This window comes from Colobus angolensis, unplaced genomic scaffold (genome assembly GCF_000951035.1).
Source record: "Colobus angolensis palliatus isolate OR3802 unplaced genomic scaffold, Cang.pa_1.0 Scaffold74, whole genome shotgun sequence".
Taxonomy (NCBI): Eukaryota; Metazoa; Chordata; class Mammalia; order Primates; family Cercopithecidae; genus Colobus; species Colobus angolensis.
The window spans coordinates 10,413,544-10,435,424 of NW_012121154.1; the positions used below are offsets into that span (position 1 = coordinate 10,413,544).

Sequence of the window (21,881 nt, forward strand, 5' to 3'; positions counted from 1 at the left end):
AAAAAAAAAAAAGTCTGTTCTTATCTGTCAGTAATACAGTGCTTGCAATGGGCCTTAACTTTTAATATATATTTTTTTCTCTTTCAACCTAGGGACTCCACGTACCCCAGCTGGGTCTCATTGTTCCAGAACTGCATTAGTTAAGATTACCCAAACTTGGATTTCAAAGGAATACTTTCATTGTTCCGTCTGTAACACGAAGTAATTGGGGCCAGCTGGATGTCAGGATGCGTGTGATTACCATTGTAACCTTGCTCTGCTTTTGCAAAGCTGCTGAGCTGCGCAAAGCAAGCTCAGGCACTGTGAGAAGCCGAGTGAATCATGGCCGGGCGGGTGGAGGCCGGAGAGGCTCCAACCCGGTCAAACGCTATGCACCAAGCCTCCCGTGTGACGTGTACACATATCTCCATGAGAAATACTTAGATTGTCAAGAAAGAAAATTAGTTTATGTGCTGCCTGGTTGGCCTCAGGATTTGCTGCACATGCTGCTAGCAAGAAACAAGATCCGCATATTGAAGAACAACATGTTTTCCAAGTTTAAAAAGCTGAAAAGCCTGGATCTGCAGCAGAATGAGATCTCTAAAATTGAGAGTGAGGCGTTCTTTGGTTTAAACAAACTCACCACCCTCTTACTGCAGCACAACCAGATCAAAGTCTTGACGGAGGAAGTGTTCATTTATACACCTCTCTTGAGCTACCTGCGTCTTTATGACAACCCCTGGCACTGTACTTGTGAGATAGAAACGCTTATTTCAATGTTGCAGATTCCCAGGAACCGGAATTTGGGGAACTACGCCAAGTGTGAAAGTCCACAAGAACAAAAAAATAAAAAACTGCGGCAGATAAAATCTGAACAGTTGTGTAATGAAGAAGAAAAGGAACAATTGGACCCGAAACCCCAAGTGTCAGGGAGACCCCCAGTCATCAAGCCTGAGGTGGACTCAACTTTTTGCCACAATTACGTATTTCCCATACAAACACTGGACTGCAAAAGGAAAGGTTTGTACTTTTCTTACTTCTTCATTTTCATGAATAACTTGAAATGTTCTTTGAATCTTATAATCCTCCCTACACCCCACCATGTCTTGGAATTCTCGATGTCACTTCCAGCAGTAACCTTTCCCCATTGGCAATGGAATTTACCCCAAGTCTTTTTGGGGTCCAGACTCAAGGCAGTTGGTAATTAAAGGACAATGACAAGAGGGAAGGAGGTATCCTCAGTAGGGCAGCCATTTGGGTTCTACTCATTTGCACATCGCAAGCTGTCACTGTAAGGAATTCCTTTCATCTTAAATCCAATTTAACTTAGGTAGGTAAACCAAGGGGTATGAAAATAAGCACAAAGGCCATCTATATAATCTGACTTACACAGATTAAAGTCAAAACATGGTGTGCATCTGTGAGAAGATAACCTCAAAGAGAAAACATCTGCAGAACAGGACTGTGAGAGCACTCTGAAACAGAGTGAAAGTGATGGCGCTTCTGTATTTCTTATCATTTAGTCCCAAGGTTTTAATAAATGCTCCTTTTTTTTTTGAGATGGACTATCGCTCTGTTACCCGGGCTGGAGTGCAGTGGCGCGATCTTGGCTCACTGCAACCTCTGCCTCCCGGGTTCAGGCACTTCTCCTGCCTCAGCCTCTCAAGTAGCTGATTTTAATAAATGCCTCTTAACATCCTATATCTTAATTATTTCCAAATTACCCAGAATAAAACAATAAAAATTTAAAGAACTAAATTTAAAATATTTAACCTGAGAACTATGAGACTAAGGAAATCTTTCCAGAATATTACCTACTTCCTGCAAATCATTACTGGGTTTTGCAACCGATGCAATCTTGTGCTAGTATTATGCAGGATTTGCACATGCAAGATAAAGTCATGAGCTAAGAAAACAGATGGGAGATTTCAGTAATGCTCTTGACATGTTAGTGAAGACTGATGTTCTCAAAGTGTGGTCTGGGAACTGCTAATCTACCCTACAATAACGAACCATGTAACAATGTCTATATGTTTCATTTCTGGCATGGTTTAATAACTTATTTGTAATATTAAATTAAAGCCAGATGTCATTAAGTGAAGTTCATATACAGCATAGTATCATTTCTTCCACTTATTGGGAAATTTTGCTATGTTTTGTTTCTTTAAGGGCAAGAGAAAGGGAAAGTTCAGAGAGGAGGTCCTGGCTCCTCCCAAGATAATGTTAGACAGGAATTTATTAACATTGTCAGGCAACCTGAACCAGAAGTAAATTTGCCCATTTACCAGCAAAGTCATGCTCAAGCCTTGCCCCACCGCCCCACTCCCCCACCCCCCACCCCAACTGTAAAGATGGCACCTGGTTAGATCCCACAGCAGCCATGTAGCACAGGGAGGTTTGCATACCAAGACACCCTGTGAATATATATATATATTCAGTCCCATAGGAGAGCAGTTACATGCAGTGTCATAACCTGGGACATGCCATTCTAGGCTCCAGGTACCCACACACATGCTGTCTACAACTTCCAGGAAGATAGTAACATTCCCATTTACAGATGAGGAAAATGAGGCTCAAAGAGGTTCAGTCACTTGACCATGGGTCTCACAGGTAAGTAGCAAAGCTAAGAAGTGAATCTTGGCCTACCTGAGTCAGAGCCTATGAGCGCTCTACTTCACCTGGAAGTAAATCTGGAAGATTCTGCAATCTTCCAGAATTAATCTGAGCATATTCAAACAATCAGCTGCCTCAACAATGCAAGCATTAGGGAATTTCGAAGAGTAAGTAAATGTAGTTTTTCTGTAGCCAGAGTGGGTAGAATTTCCCAGATATTGTTATGCTGAGTCCTTAGTGCTTCATGCTAAAGAGCATGTTTATTAGAATTTCCTTTGTAGTGCTTAGATTGAAAACTGGAATTACATATTTTTAATACTAATACAAAGCTATTCTCCTAGATTTTAGTTAGAATACTTGATATTGCTGAGGATCTAACCTCAAGCTACAGTGAATTTGCACTTGCTGTATCAGGTGTAAATGAGAAAAGTAAATAGTATTAAGTTTATTAATTATCTGAGAAAAATACCATCTATACAAGATTTAAAACTTCTACAATGAGACTACACTGTGTTCTAAGAAGAGATAACATGTGAGGAAATGTCTCTTTTTCACTGCTTTTATGCTCTTGGGCCATTCCCTCCCCCAATGAGCCTATTTCTGCTTTTGTGTTTTTTCCTTTTTTCCCGTAATATTTTTATCTTGAAAAACATCAGCTTATAAAAATATAAGAACATTTTTATTGTTTTCTTTCTTCAACTTATTGTTGTCTAAACACAACCTTCCAGAAATGCCCCATAAATTCATTCCCCCTGCTTTAAAAATACACATCATTTACTGAAACACAATATAAATAAGGTTTAATGACATACACACTTAGCATATATAATATTGGGTCATCAAAGAACAACTTAAGTTTCTCCAAGTGTTAATGACTATGTAATTCAGCGCCTATTATTTTAGATTATAAGACGAAGGGTAGGCCAGGTGCGGTGGCTCATGCTTGTAATCCCAGCACTTGGGGAGGCTGAGACAGGCGGGTCACTTGAGGTCAGGAGTTCAAAATCAGCCTGGCCAACAAGTTGAAACCCCATCTCTACTAAAAACACACAAAAAAATAGACATTGTAGCGGGCACCTGTAATCCCAGCTACTTGGGAGGCTGGGGCATAAGAATCGCTTGAACTCAGGAGGCAAAGGTTGCAGTGAGTTGAGATCATGCCACCGCACTCCAGCCTGGGTGACAGAGCAAGCCTCTGTCTCAAAGGAAAAAAAAAAAAAGTGAAGGGTAGCTTTGTCTTTTAATACTATCAATACAAATGGTTTTCACTATGGTTTATATAAATCTAGTGATTCATCATTTTTTGTTATATTGCTGATTTCCATAAATTCAAAGGGAAAAGTCTTGTTTATTAAATTCCCTTTGGTAGTGGCTGCCACAGAGCCATGTGCTTTAGATTGATGTTGATAACTGGACTGCAACCTTTAAAAGTGAAAATACACCGAAGTTAAAAATCATGGCTAGAATTCAAGTGTGACAACCTGAGGTTCTGTACAAGTATACCACATACACATGGTCACAAATAGAGAACCTGCATACAGATTCCCCAATTCGGAGTTGAGCCTTGCCCAGCTGACTTGCAATGAGTCAGATGGTGTGTGTAGGGGACCTAATATGTGCCAGTTCAACCACACAGACCTCAATGATCACTATGTATTTTTCCCTTAAATATCTAATGGCAAGAAAAAGAAATAATAGCTTTATTCACTGAGAAACAGGTACTTTGCCAAGAAATCCTAGTTTTTCAAAGGAAATAAATGTGAGACTAATTGAAAGGCATATTTATGCCATATTGAGGTAAATGGATTTGCCAAGAGTATGTGAAAGTCAGAGTTTTTAAACTACTGTTACTTTCACATTGACCAGAATAGTTTACCATTTTTAAGGAGTTATTTTCCTTCTAACATCAGATGGGGGAGAGTTATGCAGGTATATTACCCTTAGCTGCCTCTGAAGTTAAGGGCACAATTTTACTACAGCTTGAACAATAGTTAAGAATTTTGTATATGCAATAAACAGGGCCATTTATGTCTCTTTTCTTACTATTACAAGCTTTCAGAGTAGTTCTGAGGTGGCTGACAACCAAGAGAGCCTGCTAAATGGGGAAACTACCTGGAGAAATTTCCTAATTTCCTCCTCAAAATAAACAAGGTTTGGCTGGAGGAGGAGCAAGCTTCTAAGGGGTAATAATCAAGTAAATATGGTATTTTTTGAGGCATTTACCAAGAATTTGGGGTAGCAGTATATATGAAATGTGCATACCACATAGTACCTGAACTAGAAATAGGGGAATTGATCAAATTCTCCTTCTGGTCTGGGGAAATGTATATTTATATAATCTTCATCAAAAGCAAACACTGTGCATCAGTATTTGCAATTCTCATTCAAGTTCTAAGGTAAAAGAAGTAAAGAATTTTTCTACTCACCAACACAGCAGATGAGATTTTCCTGTGTTTTTCTAAGCCACACTAGGAAAGCCTTTGCTTTGCATTTCCTGGTATTACTTGTGGATGCTATTTTTACCCAGGACTGCTGCTGACAATCCCAAAATGGATTCTGCAGTTTATATTCTTTTTCCAGCACCCACAGATCTGCCACATTGCCTAGGCCGAGTGTCAGAGTGTTCTCATAAACATTCTTTTCTACCCATTTATTTGTGGTTAACCCACTTTAGCTTGCCCTACAGTGGTTGCTCTGTCATCCACCCTCATGTCCAGCCCAGCAGATGTGGGTTCAATAAGCAAGTCCTGATAAACAGGCTGCTTTCTAGAACCTAGGAGGTGCTGACTCTGGTGACAAGGATGACCTACAGGTCTTAATGGCTTTATAGGGCCTTAGTGAGGACTCTTGCTTTCATCACAATGAGATAGGAAGTCACTGGAAGATTTAGCACATGCTAAGGCTTGTTTCATACCAACTTTCTTTGGCTTTAGATATCCCTTACTCCTTTTCTTTAAGAGCTGATCCTTCAATCACACAGATATAACGGTGACCGAGAAAATGGGGGCAAAAAGAGCATAATAACCTAAATATTATTAAATTTTCCAGAGTTGAAAAAAGTGCCAAACAACATCCCTCCAGATATTGTTAAACTTGACTTATCATACAATAAAATCAACCAACTTCGACCCAAGGAATTTGAAGATGTTCATGAGCTGAAGAAATTAAACCTCAGCAGCAATGGCATTGAATTCATCGATCCCAGTAAGTTCCCCTGTATAGCCCCTTCAGTGGGTGGCAAGTGTTCTGTGATTTTTTTTCTATGGCAACACTTATATACACTAAATTTAGTTTAAAAATAACTGAACTAAACTAAATAATAAAGTACAAGTTTTAATTAAACATGACACTTATATTAGGAGTTGTTTGGCACTCAGAGAAATACTTGCCAAACTGCTGCTTTATGAAATATGTAATACCACATATTACTACCATTTATTGTTAGCCCAAATAGTGTGTTATAGAATAGATTTTTAAAGTAATATATGGCAAATGGTCAGCAGTATGCTAAAATGTAGTGATTTTTTTTTTTTTTTTTTGAGACGGAGTCTCGCTCTTGTTGCCCAGGCCAGAGTGCAATGGTGTGATCTCAGCTCACTGCAACCTCTGCCTCCTGGGTTCAAGCAATTCTCCTGCCTCAGCCTCCCAAGTAGCTGGGATTACTTACAGGCATGTGCCACCGTGCCTAGCTAATTTTGTATTTTTAGTAAAGATGGGGTTTCATCATGTTGGTCAGGCAGGTCTCGAACTCCTGACCTCAGGTGATCTGCCCCCTTGGCTTCTCAAAGTGCTGGGATTACAGGCATGAGCCACAGCACCTGGCCAAATGTAGTGATTTTTTTTTGAGAAGAAGTCTCGCTCTGTCACCCAGGCTGGAGTGCAATGGTGCAATCTAGGCTCACTGCAAGCTCCGCCTCTCGGCTTCACACCATTCTCCTGCCTCAGACTCCCAAGTAGCTGGTACTACAGGCACCCACCACCATGACCAGCTAATTTTTTTGGATTTTTAGTAGAGACGGGGTTTCACCATCTTAGCCAGAATGGTCTCGATCTCCTGACCTCGTGATCTGCCCGTCTCAGCCTCCCAAAATGCTGGGATTACAGGAGTGAGCCACCATGCCCTGCCTAAATGTAGTGATTTTTAAAGGGAAATTCAAATTTGGAATTTTCTTTGCTATTCATTAAGCCCCATCTTGTTTAGAATAAATTAGAAACAAACTTCTAAGCACTAAGCTCATAAATTAGGATAAAATATGCTCAAACCAGAGCCAGACATATTATATCTAGTTCTAGATCAAGACCAATTCTCTTTCCCGTCCTTCAAATCTCTTCTCCATTTGCTAAGCAAAGCCACTGGCAAAAATGAGCTTGGTAAATTAAGTAAACACATTGGATTTGGAAAGAACTGAGAATTACTGCAATATTGACCAGATTTATAACATATATCACACAAGTGCTTTCACTACGCTACTTCAATTTGAAAAGTTCTAACTATGAAAATGATTATGAAAATTATTAATAATGTAATGTAATGTAATGTTATAAACATTTTGAGTACAATTGTTTCCCCTGCTTTTCTTCGTGATAATCTAATAGCATTAATAGATCATTAAAATTTTAACACAATAAAAGTGAAAAATTAGAATGAACATTCTGGAGCCATAAGGGCATATTTTAGAATTAACATCTTTTTAAAAATTAGAAAATCATAATTTTTTAAAATTTCCCAAGGGACAGCAGTATGCTACATTTATACCTTAGCCTGTTACAGATGATGCTAACTTGGGAGTATGTTTGAACTGTGAAGTCAAAAGCAATTTTCATTTCTCAGTAAATGAGAATACTACAAACACCCTTCCCCCAAATGAAGTGAGCATTATATTAGTGTGCAAGTCAGTCACTGGTAGCCAGTGTTGTGTCCACACAGCCAGGGCACAGGGTAAAGAATCTGGAAGTGGAGACGCTTTCTTGCAAGAAAAACTCATTTCGACCCACTATGATTCCATCTCCAACCTGACCAATCACCACTCCCCACTTCCCAAGCCCCCACCTAGCAAATTATCTTTAAAAACTCTGATGCCCGAATGCTCCGGGAGACTGATTTGAGTAATAATAAAACTCTGGTCTCCCGCACAGCCAGCTCTGCGTGAATTACTCTTTCTCCACTGCAATTCCCGTCTTGATAAATCGACTCTGTCTAGGCAGCGGGCAAGGTGATCCCATTGGATGGTTACAAACTAAAGAATCTCAGGACAAACAAAAGCCATTCCAAAGGTCCTTGGGCAAGTGTCTGATTTCCTTCTGCTGTCATCTACAAGCAAAACCGTAGTTTACCAACTATCAATGCAAATCAAGTTTTAAAGCTGTCTCAAAAACAAAAAAAAAAGAGATTATAATAGTTATATGTCCTAAGTTAAATGTATTAAAGAGTAACAGTTACAACAAAACTAGTATATAAATAAAACTCGAGAAAAATGACAAGACAATGCAAAGAGACAGATAATAGTGCAAAATCGACTTGCCTTGCTTCTACTAATGTTTTTCACATGTTTTCCATAACTGATACTTTTCATCAGTTGTGGAATTCCCATAATTGCAGGGATTCCTTTTCTGTCCTTAGGATCCCCTGAAGGTCTTTTAATCTTGTTCACCAAATGTGTGCTCCTTGCTAACACAAAATGGTCTCTATCATCAGCGGTGGTACTCTCTTTTCCCTCTTTGTTCAATTCAATCTCAGGAACGTATTTTCTACATTAATAAATATTTATTAAGCACCTACCAAATGCCAAGCACTTTCCTGGAACAAAAAAGTTCTTTTGAAACAAAAAAGTATCTCAGCAGTTAAGGCAAAATAACCTAAAGAAGTTTTAAAATGAAAGGTCTCCTATATTTCAGGGTCTTTGGGATGAAACCCTGCAAGTAGACTTACTTGAATGATTTTTGCTGGTAAGTATACAAATGCAGTGGGAGTCGCCAGACTTTAAAAGACGTGAATAACAATCATATAAAATGCCAGACATTGTTGTGGAAAAGAGAAGGAAGATACCCTACTAGGGGGTTTTTACCTCCTTTAAGAAACAGACGAAAACTAGTTTTCCCAAGTGCCTGAATAAATATAGTTTAAGTAACAAAATACAACACTTTCAAACTAAAATCTAGGAATGTTTACATATGCTTATAATCTCAAAGTCTAATGTCTTGAGAAAAGTAAATCTGTGAGATCACTGACTCACAGAATTTTAGCAAATAGAAAAAAATCCAGTATCTTCAGAACACAAGGGCTGATCTTTTGTCCCCTACCCCCAAGACATTGCTTGGTACCAAAATAGAAAGTTATTTTTTTAAGGAGGAATTATGGTTTTTTTCTGAGAACAGATAATATGAAAATAGTTAATAGTAATGGTATGACCACATATTTTCCTAATTCAAAATAAGGACGCTATGCTCTACAAGGGTATTTTAAAACAATAATGAGATAATATTTGAAATAGAAACAAAATATTTGTATTTCTGGAGTATCTGGCTGGTCCATATCAACTGGAATACAGATGACCCAAGTGTAGACTTCTTTGGTCTTAGAGGGAGAAAAAAGCTTTTTGTTGTTTTATTTTCAGTTATATTTTGTATTGGTTTTAATTATCCAGCCTCCAGCAAAATTAAATACATATGGATTCAAAGCTGATAGCTACCATAGTTTGCCAAAATACAACCAGATGTTTTCAAAATGTTGGAAAAAATTGTTTGTTTTTGGACTCAACAGGAATAGAACCCTTCCCCCAACACTGGGAAAAGTTTGTTTTCTAGGCATTTTCAGGGTTACTGATATCCCAGGGAACTGTCAAATCACCACCCGGCACATTTTTCATTTTTATCTGCACTTGTCTTACATGTGAAATATTTTCTTAATTCATTTCTCTTTTTTGTAGCATCTTTTTTTTTCCCAAGTAAGTATCAAAAAAGAAAAAAAAAATACATGAGCCCAAAATACATTTTTAAAAGCTAACTTAAAACTGAATATTGTATTCTAGTAAAACTAATCAAGAGAAAAGCTTTGAGTAACAATATATTTCACAATTTTGCATTTAGACACGTTTACAATGGAGAAATATAATTAAAAACAAAACCTTCCTTCAATCCAGAAACTCTCCATAAAGGTGGTAATGAAAGAAAACACTTTCATTATTGACTAAGCATTAAACTAGAATGTGATGCATATCACAGGCAATCCACTAACAGACTGCAAAGACTCTCACCCCTATGGAACCAGGCAGATACCACCCATTACAGGAATCTCACCCCTATGTAGCCAAGCAGATACCACCCATTACATACACGTTTTCAGGACAAACAATAATGAGTCTGTAAGGAAGATTTGACAACACCTTTTGTCACACAAAATTCATCCTAACTTTACCTGGTAAATGGGGTGACCATCTGTGTTAGCTTATTGGACTTATTCAGAGAAAAATAAATTTCTGTCTGCATGACAGGAGGTAGTTTTGCAACTGGAAGCAAGTTCTCGCCAAAGTTAGGACCCCACCCTCCCACCAGAGCTGGGAGATGGAGGTACCATCTTCCTTGATGTTTACATTTCAAAGAGGCTCCCAGGTCCTTGAAAAAGGCATTCTTGCATCATAAAAAAAGCCTATCTGGTCTTCAAAAGGATTTAAAGACATTTCAAAGGGAGGAGAAAGTACTTATAGTTAAAAGTTTTCTAGAGTAAAAAAGCTCTGGGAAAAAGAAGGGAAGAGAAATCTCTTTATTTTCAAAGGGGAAAATTAAGTCTCTTTTAAAAACTTTTATTTGTCCTTTTGATATACCATACAGTGATTAACTCAATTACTCAGGCTCAATAAATATTTTCTGTTTCCAGCTGCTTTTTTAGGGCTCACACATTTAGAAGAATTAGATTTATCAAACAACAGTCTGCAAAACTTTGACTATGGCGTATTAGAAGACTTGTATTTTTTGAAACTCTTGTGGCTCAGAGATAACCCTTGGAGATGTGACTACAACATTCACTACCTCTACTACTGGTTAAAGCACCACTACAACGTCCATTTCAATGGCCTGGAATGCAAAACGCCTGAAGAATACAAAGGGTGGTCTGTGGGAAAATATATTAGAAGTTACTATGAAGAATGCCCCAAAGACAAGTTACCAGCATACCCTGAGTCATTTGACCAGGATACAGAAGATGATGAATGGGAAAAAAAACATAGAGATCACACCGCAAAGAAGCAAAGCGTAATAATTACTATAGTGGGATAAGGTAGAAATTGTTCTGATTGCAATTAGTTTTGTATTTTCTATACTGGTGTTAGAAAACATATGTTTACATTTTGATTAACTGTGTTGCCTATTTATGCAGGGTAATCCAGCTAAAGGAAGCTTTCTTTAATTATGCTAAGTATTATTGTGACTATTATAGTAATCAAGTGAATTGTCATCCTGTTTGCCTGTCCATTTGTGGAACAGCATCTGGTGATATGCAATTCCACACTGGTAACCTGCAGCAGTTGGGTCCTAATGATGGCATTAGACTTCAATAATGTCCTGTATAAATGTTTTTACTGCTTTTTGAAAATAAAGAAAAAAAAAAACTTGGTTCATTTTTACATGCCTTTCAATAGCTGTTTGTGCATACCTATGTAGCAGGATGAGCCACAGACAAAACTCCTCAGAGACCAAGTTAAAGAAGGAAGGGGTTTATTCGGCCAGGGGCATCAGCAAGACTCCTGTCTCAAGAGCTGAGCTCCCCAAGTGAGCAATTCCTGTCCCTTTTAAGGGCTCACAACTCTAAGGGGGTGCGTGTGAGAGGACTGTGATTGATTGAGCAAGCAGGGAGTACGTGACTGGGGGCTGCATGCACTGGTAATTAGATCAGAACAAGATAGGGATTTTCACAGTGCATTTCTATACAATGTCTGTAATCTATAGATAACATGACCGATTAGGTCAGGGGTCGATCTTTAACTACCAGGCCCAGGGTGCAGCGCCAGGCTGTCTGCCTGTGGATTTCATCTGCCTTTTAGTTTTTACTTCTTTCTTTGGAGGCAGAAACTGGGTATAAGATGATATGAGGGGTGGTCTCCTTCCTTATTCCCCCCTTTTGAGACTCTCACTCATTTTATTAGTGGGGGTTCTCACTTTCATTTTTACTATCCATGTCTTCTTGCAAGACAGATCAATAGTGATTCACATAGTACACTTGTGCTGAAGCATTTTGGTGAACTAAGGTAGCGATGAAGCTTTTTATCATTTGAAGAAGTACAGGTAGCAAACAAGGGAGCAGTAGGCAGGTTCCTATTATTATTATACTCCTATTACAAGAGTTTTAAATCCTCCTAGCCCTAGGAACCTTTTCAAAACATGGCCCCAGGATCAAATTCATGCCACACTTGCACAGGCACATGTGCCAGTTTTGTCATATCTCTAACTATGTCTTCAACTACTTGCCCTTGATTATCTATGCGTAGGCAGCAATTAGTAAGGTTAAATTTCCTACAGACCTCTCCTTCAGCTGATAGCAAGTAGTCAAGAGCTAATCTATTTTGATAGATAGCATTTTTCATCGAGTTTCTTGCCAGGACAGAATAGTCAAGGCTCTGCCAGTTTTATTAGTGATTATTTTGAATACAGCTTGTAACCATATGATTCAGTTGATCATGTAAATGGGGGTCTGGTATCCCCATGAGCCGTCTTGTGCCTAAGTAGCAGGCCCATAATATTGTATGATTCTCTCAGAGGGTCATTTATTTTTTTTTCAGTTTCCTATAGCTATGCTTCTCTTTTCACGGGGAGCACAGACAGGGAAGCCCAAGAGTTCGCCTGTTTTTATGGGCAGTAGGAAGAACGATGGTTTAATAGTGCCAATAACATAACTACTTGTCCGCTGGTCAGGCAGCTTAGCATAGACTCTATGTCCACATATCCAGCATAGCCCACTGGGGGCCTTCCAGTCCTGGGATTCTGGGTGGGCCTAAACAGTCTGCAACTATGGAAATGTGCTGAATGGATTTTTCTCTGTGTGGTTTGAACTCCACCATGTAGTCTTCCTACAGGAAGGGTGAAGTCCTTCTCCACTCTTGCTATACAGTATTGTCTAATGATTGAGGCTTTTAGGATCTAGAAGTGATCAGGGTGATTCTTCTGGGCCGGGAAATTCATCAGGAACTGGGTCTGTAGGTACTAATTCTCGGGCTTCCTATGGCCATTGATCTCCTATTACAGTTCCTCCACTTATATAACATGAAGTGACATTGAGAGACTGGACTACGTGCTCGGCTAATTGCAAAAACAAATTTCTTGTTTTTCATGGAATTTCTGGTACTGGCACTTTTAGTTTATCATAAAAGCTTTGAAATACTGGCTCAGGAGAGCGTTTATAAACTTTTACTCAAACCACGATATTTACTCGAGGATCCAGTCCAGCCCCATTCATTGCTAAGGTCACACGTTCCTCTTTTTTCCAATGAGGATCTAGGGGATTGGTTATTACTAGCTCTAAGGGGTTACATTGTCCCTTAGTACAGGAAGGGCCATTTTTTCCTTTCTGAAGGTGGACTGGATCCTTTTCATTTTATTTTTTTTATCCAAGTCGCCTAAATGACACAAGACCAGTATTTACATTTATTTCTACATAGTCCTAATTTATGACAGATGTACTTATTTTCTACCAGATAGCCTCTTTTCTAATTAAGAAAACTACACCTTATTCCTAACTTATTACTATTAATGACAGCACAGGCATCAAATTTTAAGGTGACTTGTTTGGGCACCCTTTTTTTTTTTTCTGTTTTGGCTAACACTTTACTCGTATCACTTACGAGCCCCTACCAGTCTTCAGTTCTTAATCTTATTTTAAAAGCTGTGGTCATGGGAGGCTCAGATGGGTCATAATACACATCAGGTTGGTCATTTCCTGGGCTACATACCTTGTATAGAATAACATTATACAAACAAGTTCTTTTTAGAGTTCCAGTACACTTATAACAACCATGAAATAACAGGACCGCAGCAACCTTTTGTCCTACTTGGTGTATACACTGGGAACAGCCCTCAGTCTGAGGTAGGTCAGTTGAAGTCCTTACTGTACAAGTCCAAATTTTAAGGAAAATGAGTCCCGCGATGAGTTTCCTCAGCTTCGGCTGTGTGTCGACCAGTTGGTTTCCGGGTGTGACTGGAGCAGGGCTTGTCATCTTCTTCAGAGTCACTTTGCAGGGGTTGGCGAAGCTGCTCCCATCCACGTACTGCTCACAGTCTACTGATGTTTAAGGAGGTCTCGGAGGTCAGGCCTGCTAGAATAAACTGAGGCCAACACCTCTACACAGTTATGTTCAACTGGGCTCTCTGATACCGGGAGCAAGGTGGTGGGGTTTAGGGTGTTGCAAACTTCAATGGTTATGTGGGGATTTTCACATAGCAAGCTTTGGTGCTTGGTTAATCCAGCATTTGTTAAAGAATGATGTCCTCTGGTGTTTATTAAAGTTACCACAGCATGGGGGGTCTTTATATTCAGGTTTTGCCTAAGGGTTAGTTTATCTGCTTCTTGTGCTAACAGGGCCTTTGCTGCTAGTGCCCTTAGACCAGGGCACCAGCCTTTGGAAACCCTATCTAGTTGTTTTGAGAGAAAGGCCATTGGCCTTGGCCAGGGCCCCACAGTCTGGGTTAAAAGTCCACCTGCCATTTTTTCCCTTTCTGACATATAGAGTATAAAGAGTTTTGTTAGGTCAGGTAGCCTCAGGGCTGGGGCCGACATGAGTTTTTCTTTTAACTCATGAAAAGCTCGTTGCTGTTGATTGTAATAGACGTAGTTTATCTAATCTACATTTTTACTAACTGTCACCCACCAAAATATTGACTCAAATCCTGCAGCTATTTGATTTTAAGCTTTAAATTGATCTGGTATTCCTAGTGGGACTCCAATTGCGTCTAAATAGACATGAGAGTCGAAAGACCCATAAGGGACTTCTCTCACTTTACGATGTCTTATTTTTTTCCCTTCTGGTTGATGAAATGCCAGGGTGAAAGGGATAGCCAACCGGACTAAAGTACAAGTACCACTCCAGTTATTCAGCAGAGTGCCTAGTAAAGGTCCACCACAATACCACCACACATCCGCTCAGGGATGAACAAAGGCTGACTCATTGATAAGCTCTTGAAAATTCTTAAGCTCACTGCATCCTTCCAGGTCTCCAAGGAAGGCTAAGTTTCCTCCCTGTCGTGAAAGACATGAAGTGAACCTAGTGTTGGGAGACAGAGGCTGGATGGCCCTCGGGGGCTGACCCACAGGGTGCCAGACTTCGGGATGTAACAGAGAGAGCTTGGCACGACTTATTACTCCAGGCTGTAGAATCCGGGAAAAGAGCTACTATGCAGCCCACACCTGGTTGACTGGAGGACCACCTTAGTGGAAAGGGGACAATCTGGGCCTCTGGCCTGCCGTGTGCACAAGCATAACAATTGCTTTTGTTTAACATGCAGATGGAATATTTGATCCATTTTAACCAGGCATCTGCATCTTGGTATCCTGTCTTAATTGCTAAAGTTTGTTTTAAGTCTTTAACTTCTATGATCCGCTAGTAAAATGAATGTATGGTTTTAGGAAATAACAAAAACTGGTTGGGGCAGTCCATCCTTGCTCTTTAGTGGTCCACAAAACGTTGGACCAACTATGGCATGAAAGCTCTACATCGGGGGGCAAGACTCCTGGTTGGCACTAGGGTCTTTATCAAAATCTCCCCAGATTAAATAGTCCTTGTTTACTAATGCCCAGTCTGAGGAGAGTCAGGAGGGACAGAAGTACTTTTCTGAAGTAGAAAGCTGTCTTTGACTTGGCAAGTCCCCACAGGGTATAACAAGGCAAGCATTAAATGCAGTAGTTTGAGGCAAAATCGACTTGGTTATGTTAATAACCAGATGGTCAGCAACAGAACGAGGAAAGAAGAAAAAGTAATAGAATAGATGAAAGAGTTAAATTTTTCTTAGCTTTAGTTTGGTAGAGTTTTCCCCTGGGACTATGGCCCACAACTCTGGAGGAGGTGGTGCTTTCTTGACTTGGGTGTGATGAATCCATCCTTTTTTTTTTTTTTTTTTTTTTTTTTGCTGTATGAATAGCAGTCTTGGTGGTTAGCAGCACAAGGTAGGGTCCTTCCCAGGCTGGCTCGAGTTTTTCTTCTTTCCACCTTTCAATAAGAACGTGATCTTCAGGCTGGTGCTGGTTTACCAGAAATTCTAGGGGTGGTACATGTGCTAAAAGACTTTGTTTTTTGTTTTTTGTTTTTTTTTTGCGAGAAAAGAAAGTGGAAGATAAACCAAGTATATAATTTTTAAGAAACTGACCTTTTGTTTTAAATGTGGGGACCTTGGCAGTAGACTTTATACTCCTTAGTGCCTTTTTAGTGAGAAATTTCCTTTAGCACCTATTTTTATTAGTTTTTAAACCAACGAAAGCCAAATACCATTTTACATCTAACAACGCTTCTCGTATGATTTTTATACCAGATAAGCTAAATTTTATCTTTATATTAGTGTGTTATTAATGTTAAACCTAATTTTAATAAAATCTTGCAGACATATTTATCTAATTTTTAATGTTTGACCATAAGGTAAGATTTCATAGACTCTTTTTAACCTTCTGTAATTTTTGCTAAAGAGCAGGTTGGTGCTTTAAGAAAAACCTGTTATGCTTTTACTTTAATGTCCAGTTCACAGAAAAACTGGATGATACTTCTTTAACTTTAGCTAATATGTTTACACACAGAATTTTCTTTATAATTAACATTTTAAAACTTGCTTAAACCTTCAAAACAATAATTTTTTAAAACTTTTTAATGTAGGTAAAAATGTACACTTGTGCCTCTTTATAATCCTTTTACCAAAAGTATATTTTACTTTTCTTATACACCTTGCACATAAACTGCTTCTTTTTTTTTTTCAACAGTTTTACATTCAGGAGGCCTAGTTACTTTTAAATTATACAACATTTTTTTCAAACATTTTTTTAACACACTTTTTTTTATAATCTTTCTTCTTCTTTCACGACTTTTACAGGCAATTTTTCGACATGCCTCAACTTTCTGACTTATTACAAATATTTCTTTTTTTAAACAACCAGTTAATTTACTTCAGGACAAAAATTTACCATGTGATACTCTTTCTATATAAATTCCACCCCCCTCCTTTTTTTTTCCTTAGGATACTTCTGAACTGGTGAGGTGTGCTCACAATGAAGTTTCCTCTAAAAGTTATTTATTTATTTTTATCTTTTTTTTTTTTTGTTAGCAAAGCAGTTGCCGCTACAGATTGAATGCATTTGGGCCATCCGTGGGTTACTGGGTAAAGGATTTTTGATAGGAAGGTCTCAGTGCTTTCGGATATGCCCTTGTTTACACTGACAACAAAGTGGTACTGGAGTGTTACAGGGTTACGAGAATACCTTCAATTATCAATTACAGGTTTTAAATTTACCTTGGCTTTTAAAGAAATAGGGTACACTTTTTTTTTCTTAACTACTTATATATCTCTCTCTTTCTCTCTTTGACTTTGTCTCTCTCTGACTTTCCTTTTGCCTCTGTCTCTTCTCTCTCTCTGCCTCTCTCTTTCTCTGTCTCTCTCTCTCTCTCCTTGACTCATTCTTTGTCTGTTTCTTCCTCTCTGTCTCTTCCTCTTGTCCTCTTTGTATCTTTCCTTTCTCTCTCTCTGCTGGTCTTTCCTTGCCTCTGCCTGCCGCTTATGCTGCTGTTCTCTCAACCACTGTGTGTTGGGGGCGGGGGTCTAAAACCAGCTGGTCTGGGTTCCCTGGCTTACAGGTTACCTTGTGCCATACCTTTGAAACAAGGGACCTGTCCAGGCTTCCTTCTAATGGCCAACCTACCTCTAATGCTGGCCAGTCTATCTTACACAAAGTTTTAAGTTTTCCTGGTGTCACAGCACTACATAGTCTCCCTTAAATCCTTTTTTTGAAATTTTTCAACATAGTTCCTAGTAGAGTGGGCTTATTTGTGCCTAACCTATGCTTCTTCGAGACAAAACACCACGCTCACACCACAAGCACACCACAAAACCAAGAACGGGTAAAAAGGGCACACACACACTTTTGCAGTTTGTACCAAACCTAAATCAAATCCAAAATCAGAGTATCCAGAAATCCAAGCCAGGTCAAAACCAAAACCAAAGTATTAAGCAATCCAAGTCAAATCAAAAAGAAAAACCAAAGTGCCCAGTATAGGCACACCGTGGGTGATCAGGCTATGCTTCCACTCAAATGGAGTAGGCAAGTTCCCAAGACCAATCCTGTCAAGCAATTCAAACCAAGTCAAAACCAAAACCAAAACCAAAGTGCCGATAAAGGCATGCCATGGGTGATCAGGCCACGCTTCCACTCAAATGGAGTGGGCAAGTTTCAAAGACTAGTCTTACCAAGTTTTAGATGTCCAGACTCCAAATGCTCATTCCTTCCCGGCGTTCAGCCACCGTGTTGATCCTCCACCAGGGCCTGCCACACACTGTTCTGGCAAGGCGTCCCACCGGGGAAAATGCCTACCTGGGAGCGCTCTCAGGATCGCATAGCCCGGGCTGGTCAGAGTCCCCCGCAGGGATGTTCCACAGGGCAGGCTTAAGCCGCCTAATGAGCTGCCTCAACCATCCGCCATTCACCTTGCTTCACTGTCAGGCAACCAAGAAATGTAGCAGGACGAGCCACAGACAAAACTCCTCAGACACCGAGTTAAAGGAAGGAAGGGGTTTATTCGCCAGGGGCATCAGCAAGACTCCTGTCTCAAGAGCTGAGCTCCCCAAGTGAGCAATTTCTGTCCCTTTTAAGGGCTTACAACTCTAAGGGGGTGCATGTGAGAGGGTCGTGATTGATTGAGCAAGCAGGGGGTACGTGACTGGGGGCTGCATGCACTGGTAATTAGATCGGAACAAAACAAGATGGGGATTTTCACAGTGCATTTCTATACAATGTCTGTAATCTATAGATAACATAACCCATTAGGTCAGGGGTCGATCTTTAACTACCAGGCCCAGGGTGTAGCGCCAGGCTGTCTGCCTGTGGATTTCATTTCTGCCTTTTAGTTTTTACTTCTTTCTTTGGAGGCAGAAATTGGGCATAAGATGATATGAGGAGCGGTCTCCTCCCTTACCTAAAGATGATCAAAATGATTTTACACAAATGCTGCTATAATAAAATGTCATTCCCCACCCCTCTACTTTTTTTCAGTAAGTCATCTTATACATTAAATAAATTTCCATTTCTGATTTATGTGCATTCCAAAATCAGGTCCTGATACATCCAAATTCTCAACCACCCTTCACTGATCCTTGCAAAACACTGTCAAGCTAGACCTGAAAGAGAACTGTCACAAACAGTAAGTAGAGAATGCGAGAATTACGTTACAAGCTGGTTGGAAGCTAGGACCCTGATTAACAGCTGTAGATGGTGTGAAGCATGAGCCCTGAAGAGGTATAAACACTGGTGAATGTGGAAACACCATTTTTGTTTGTTTTTGTTTTTGTTTTGAGCAGGGTTCATACTGCGAATCCACCTGTCCGTGAGAAAGGGTCCTTCCTGCTAAGCTAATATATCAAGGACCATAAAATAAAGAATGAAATTAGGATTTGGGGGCAGTATTTGGGATGAAGCCAGAATAAAATATAGGAAATAATATGAGGCCACTGAGGGAGGAGGTGGTGCCCAAAAGAAGCCCCGTGATTTGGGTTTGCAGGTTAAAATGAGCTCACCTAGAGAACTAGATCACCAGCAAAAGAGGAAATCAGTGGAGGATTTTAGACCCTGATCCCATCAGTTTGCATTTAGACAGTCATATTCTACAAAGAGAAAAATAAAGTGAAAAGAAATATACACACGTCCTTAGTGAGATACTACTTTTTCCTCTTAACATACAATTTCCTTTCATGCTGAGTTGAATACGTTTTCATTTCTTCTATCAAGGTATTCCTACAAAGTTTAGCAAATAACCACCTTATTTGATATTTGCACAAACTCCCAAAGCATGGAAGATGGTATATAACAAATAGTATTAGGCACTTTTTTTTTTTCTGAGATGGGAGTCTTGCTCTGTTGTCCAGGCTGGAGTGTAGTGGTCCAATCTCAGCTGGCTGCCACCTATGCCTCCCAGGTTCAAGCGATTCTCCTGCCTCAACCTCCCAAGTAGCTGGCATTACAGGTGCTCACCACCATGCCTGGCTAATTTTTGTATTTTTAGTAGAGACAAGGTTTCACCATGTTGGTCAGGCTGGTCTTGAACTCCCGACTTCAAGTGATCCACCCACCTCACCCTCCCAAAGTGTTGGGATTATAGGCGTAAGCCCCACACTTAGCCACACATTTTTAAAGCACATGCTACATGCCAGACACTGTGCTAAGAGCTTCACATATTCCACTTCTAATTCTCAGAAAATCCCTCTGAGGTAGGTAATACTGTCTGCCTTTTATAGATGAGGAATCAAGGTGGAGAGTTGAGGTAACTTGGACAAAATCACACAGCTGGAAAGTGGCAGGGCCAGGATTGAGATCTGCCTAAGCCCTTTCTGCTATGCAGGGCTGCACAGCATTGTAAAAGTTACCCTTGTCTGTGGCTGTCTGGCACCAGAACTTCCAGAACTAAACCCCAAAGAGGACCAGGTACTAGGAAAGTGGGGGAGCACTCATGAGGGCAGTTGGCAGGAGAAAGTCTTTTGTCCAAGACATTTAGATCTGTATTTATATACAGGAAACAAAGAGAATGGGAAGCCGGAAGAACTGCCAGAGCTAATGCTTCAGTAAATAACTCTGGATTGTGAGTTTCTATTTTTATTTTATTTATTTTATTTATTTATTTTTTTTTTGAGACAGAGTTTCCCTCTGTCATCCAGTCTGGAATGCAGTGGTGCAATCTCGGCTCACTGTAGCCTTCACCTCCCGGGTTCAAGCGATTCTCCTGCCTCAGCCTCCCAAGTAGCTGGGATTACAGGCGCCCGCCACCACACCCAGATAGTTTTTGTATTTTTAGTAGAGACGGGGGTTTTGCCATGTTGGCCAGGCTGGTCTCGAACTCTTGACCTCAGGTGTTCTGCTCACCTCAGCCTTCTAAAGTTCTGGGATTACAGGCGTGAGCCACTGAGCCTGGACTGGATTGTGAGGTTCTAACCACTCTGCCCAGTGGTTTGGGTCAGAGGTGGGGACTTAGAGACATTACTTCTTCATGCAAATCCCTACATTGTTCACTATGAGGCATGAAAGCCAGCTATTACATTTCAAATGTTACCAGAGAAATGTAACAAGTTCATTTATTTATAAATTCATTTATTATTGTTCATGGGCATCAGAGTGGAATTTTAAGGACATAGGACCTGAAAGAGCCAAGATTTGATGATGGAAAAAGCCTGGTGTGACAAAAGAATCATATTGGAGGCAAGAGGATTCTGGAATGAAATGAGATGAAACCTGATTCAGAGACATGGCCCAAGTTGTTCTCTGGTATAATTTTTAGAGGCTAGTTAGGGATTTTATTGGTTGATTTTTATATTCAATTTAATCCCCAGGAATGTATTTGGAAATAAAGCTCCTGAACACATCGAAACAGAAATTAATCCAGGACATCCAAAAGTAAGTCAGTAGGCATTCCTAACATCTCTCAGGGTCAAGACCAAAGTGTATTTTCAAACCTTAAGATTTGCCCCTTTTCTACATCGGAGTTAAACTTTTTCAGGGAAGTGTAGTTGATTCATGATGGAATGAACAATTAGACACCTCCTCTTCCACCAATTTCTTACTTGACAGTTACTCTAGTACCTTGCCTTTGGATATCTCTTTTTTACGACAGACAATACAAGTTCATAAGGTTACAAAAATCAGTATATTTTATGGTACTAAAAATTACTACTGTCCTGATATATACATATTTGAATGTATGTATCACTTGGGTATTTGTATAAAATAACTTAAAAACAAAACAAAACAACCTTTCCTAGTCGTAAGATTCTCTGATTTTTCTGAAGTAAATAAGATTTACTATAAACAGAGTCCTCCTGAGTCCTGAGTTGGCTGTGACCTAATGCCTAGTTACTTGAAAAAGATACTCAACTTTAAGCAGCACTGCTTTTCATTCATTCAGCATTCCATCCTCTGGAGCCTATACCCTGGATCAATTCACGTCTGTTTCTGAGAAATCTTGAGTCTCCTGCTCCGGCAAATTGGCAAATCGAAGGGATTCAGTAATGAAGATCTGTTTTTTTTTTTTGAGTTGGAGCCTCCCTCTGTCTGTCACCCAGGCAGGAGTGCA

The 21,881-nt window shown here is 39.7% G+C and overlaps 2 protein-coding genes across 7 annotated transcripts in view; one reads left to right on the forward strand and one right to left on the reverse strand.

Annotated features, from left to right (window-relative positions):
• The window catches only part of FBXL13 (F-box and leucine-rich repeat protein 13), a 317,665-nt gene that overhangs the window by 134,644 nt on the left and 161,140 nt on the right, over positions 1-21,881 (reverse strand). The gene's annotated exons all lie outside the window — the stretch shown is intronic.
• Positions 89-11,210, forward strand: LRRC17 (leucine rich repeat containing 17). 2 transcript variants are annotated; one of them, XM_011927731.1, is made up of 4 exons: positions 89-999; positions 5,641-5,796; positions 8,488-8,538; positions 10,466-10,499. In XM_011927731.1, the coding sequence occupies exons 1-3, from the start codon at positions 228-230 to the stop codon at positions 8,499-8,501; spliced, it is 942 nt and encodes a 313-aa protein (XP_011783121.1). In that variant the 5' UTR covers positions 89-227; the 3' UTR covers positions 8,502-8,538; positions 10,466-10,499. The 2 variants fall into 2 exon arrangements, with proteins under 2 accessions (XP_011783121.1, XP_011783120.1); XM_011927730.1 differs by lacking the exon at positions 8,488-8,538 and having other exon boundaries at positions 10,466-11,210.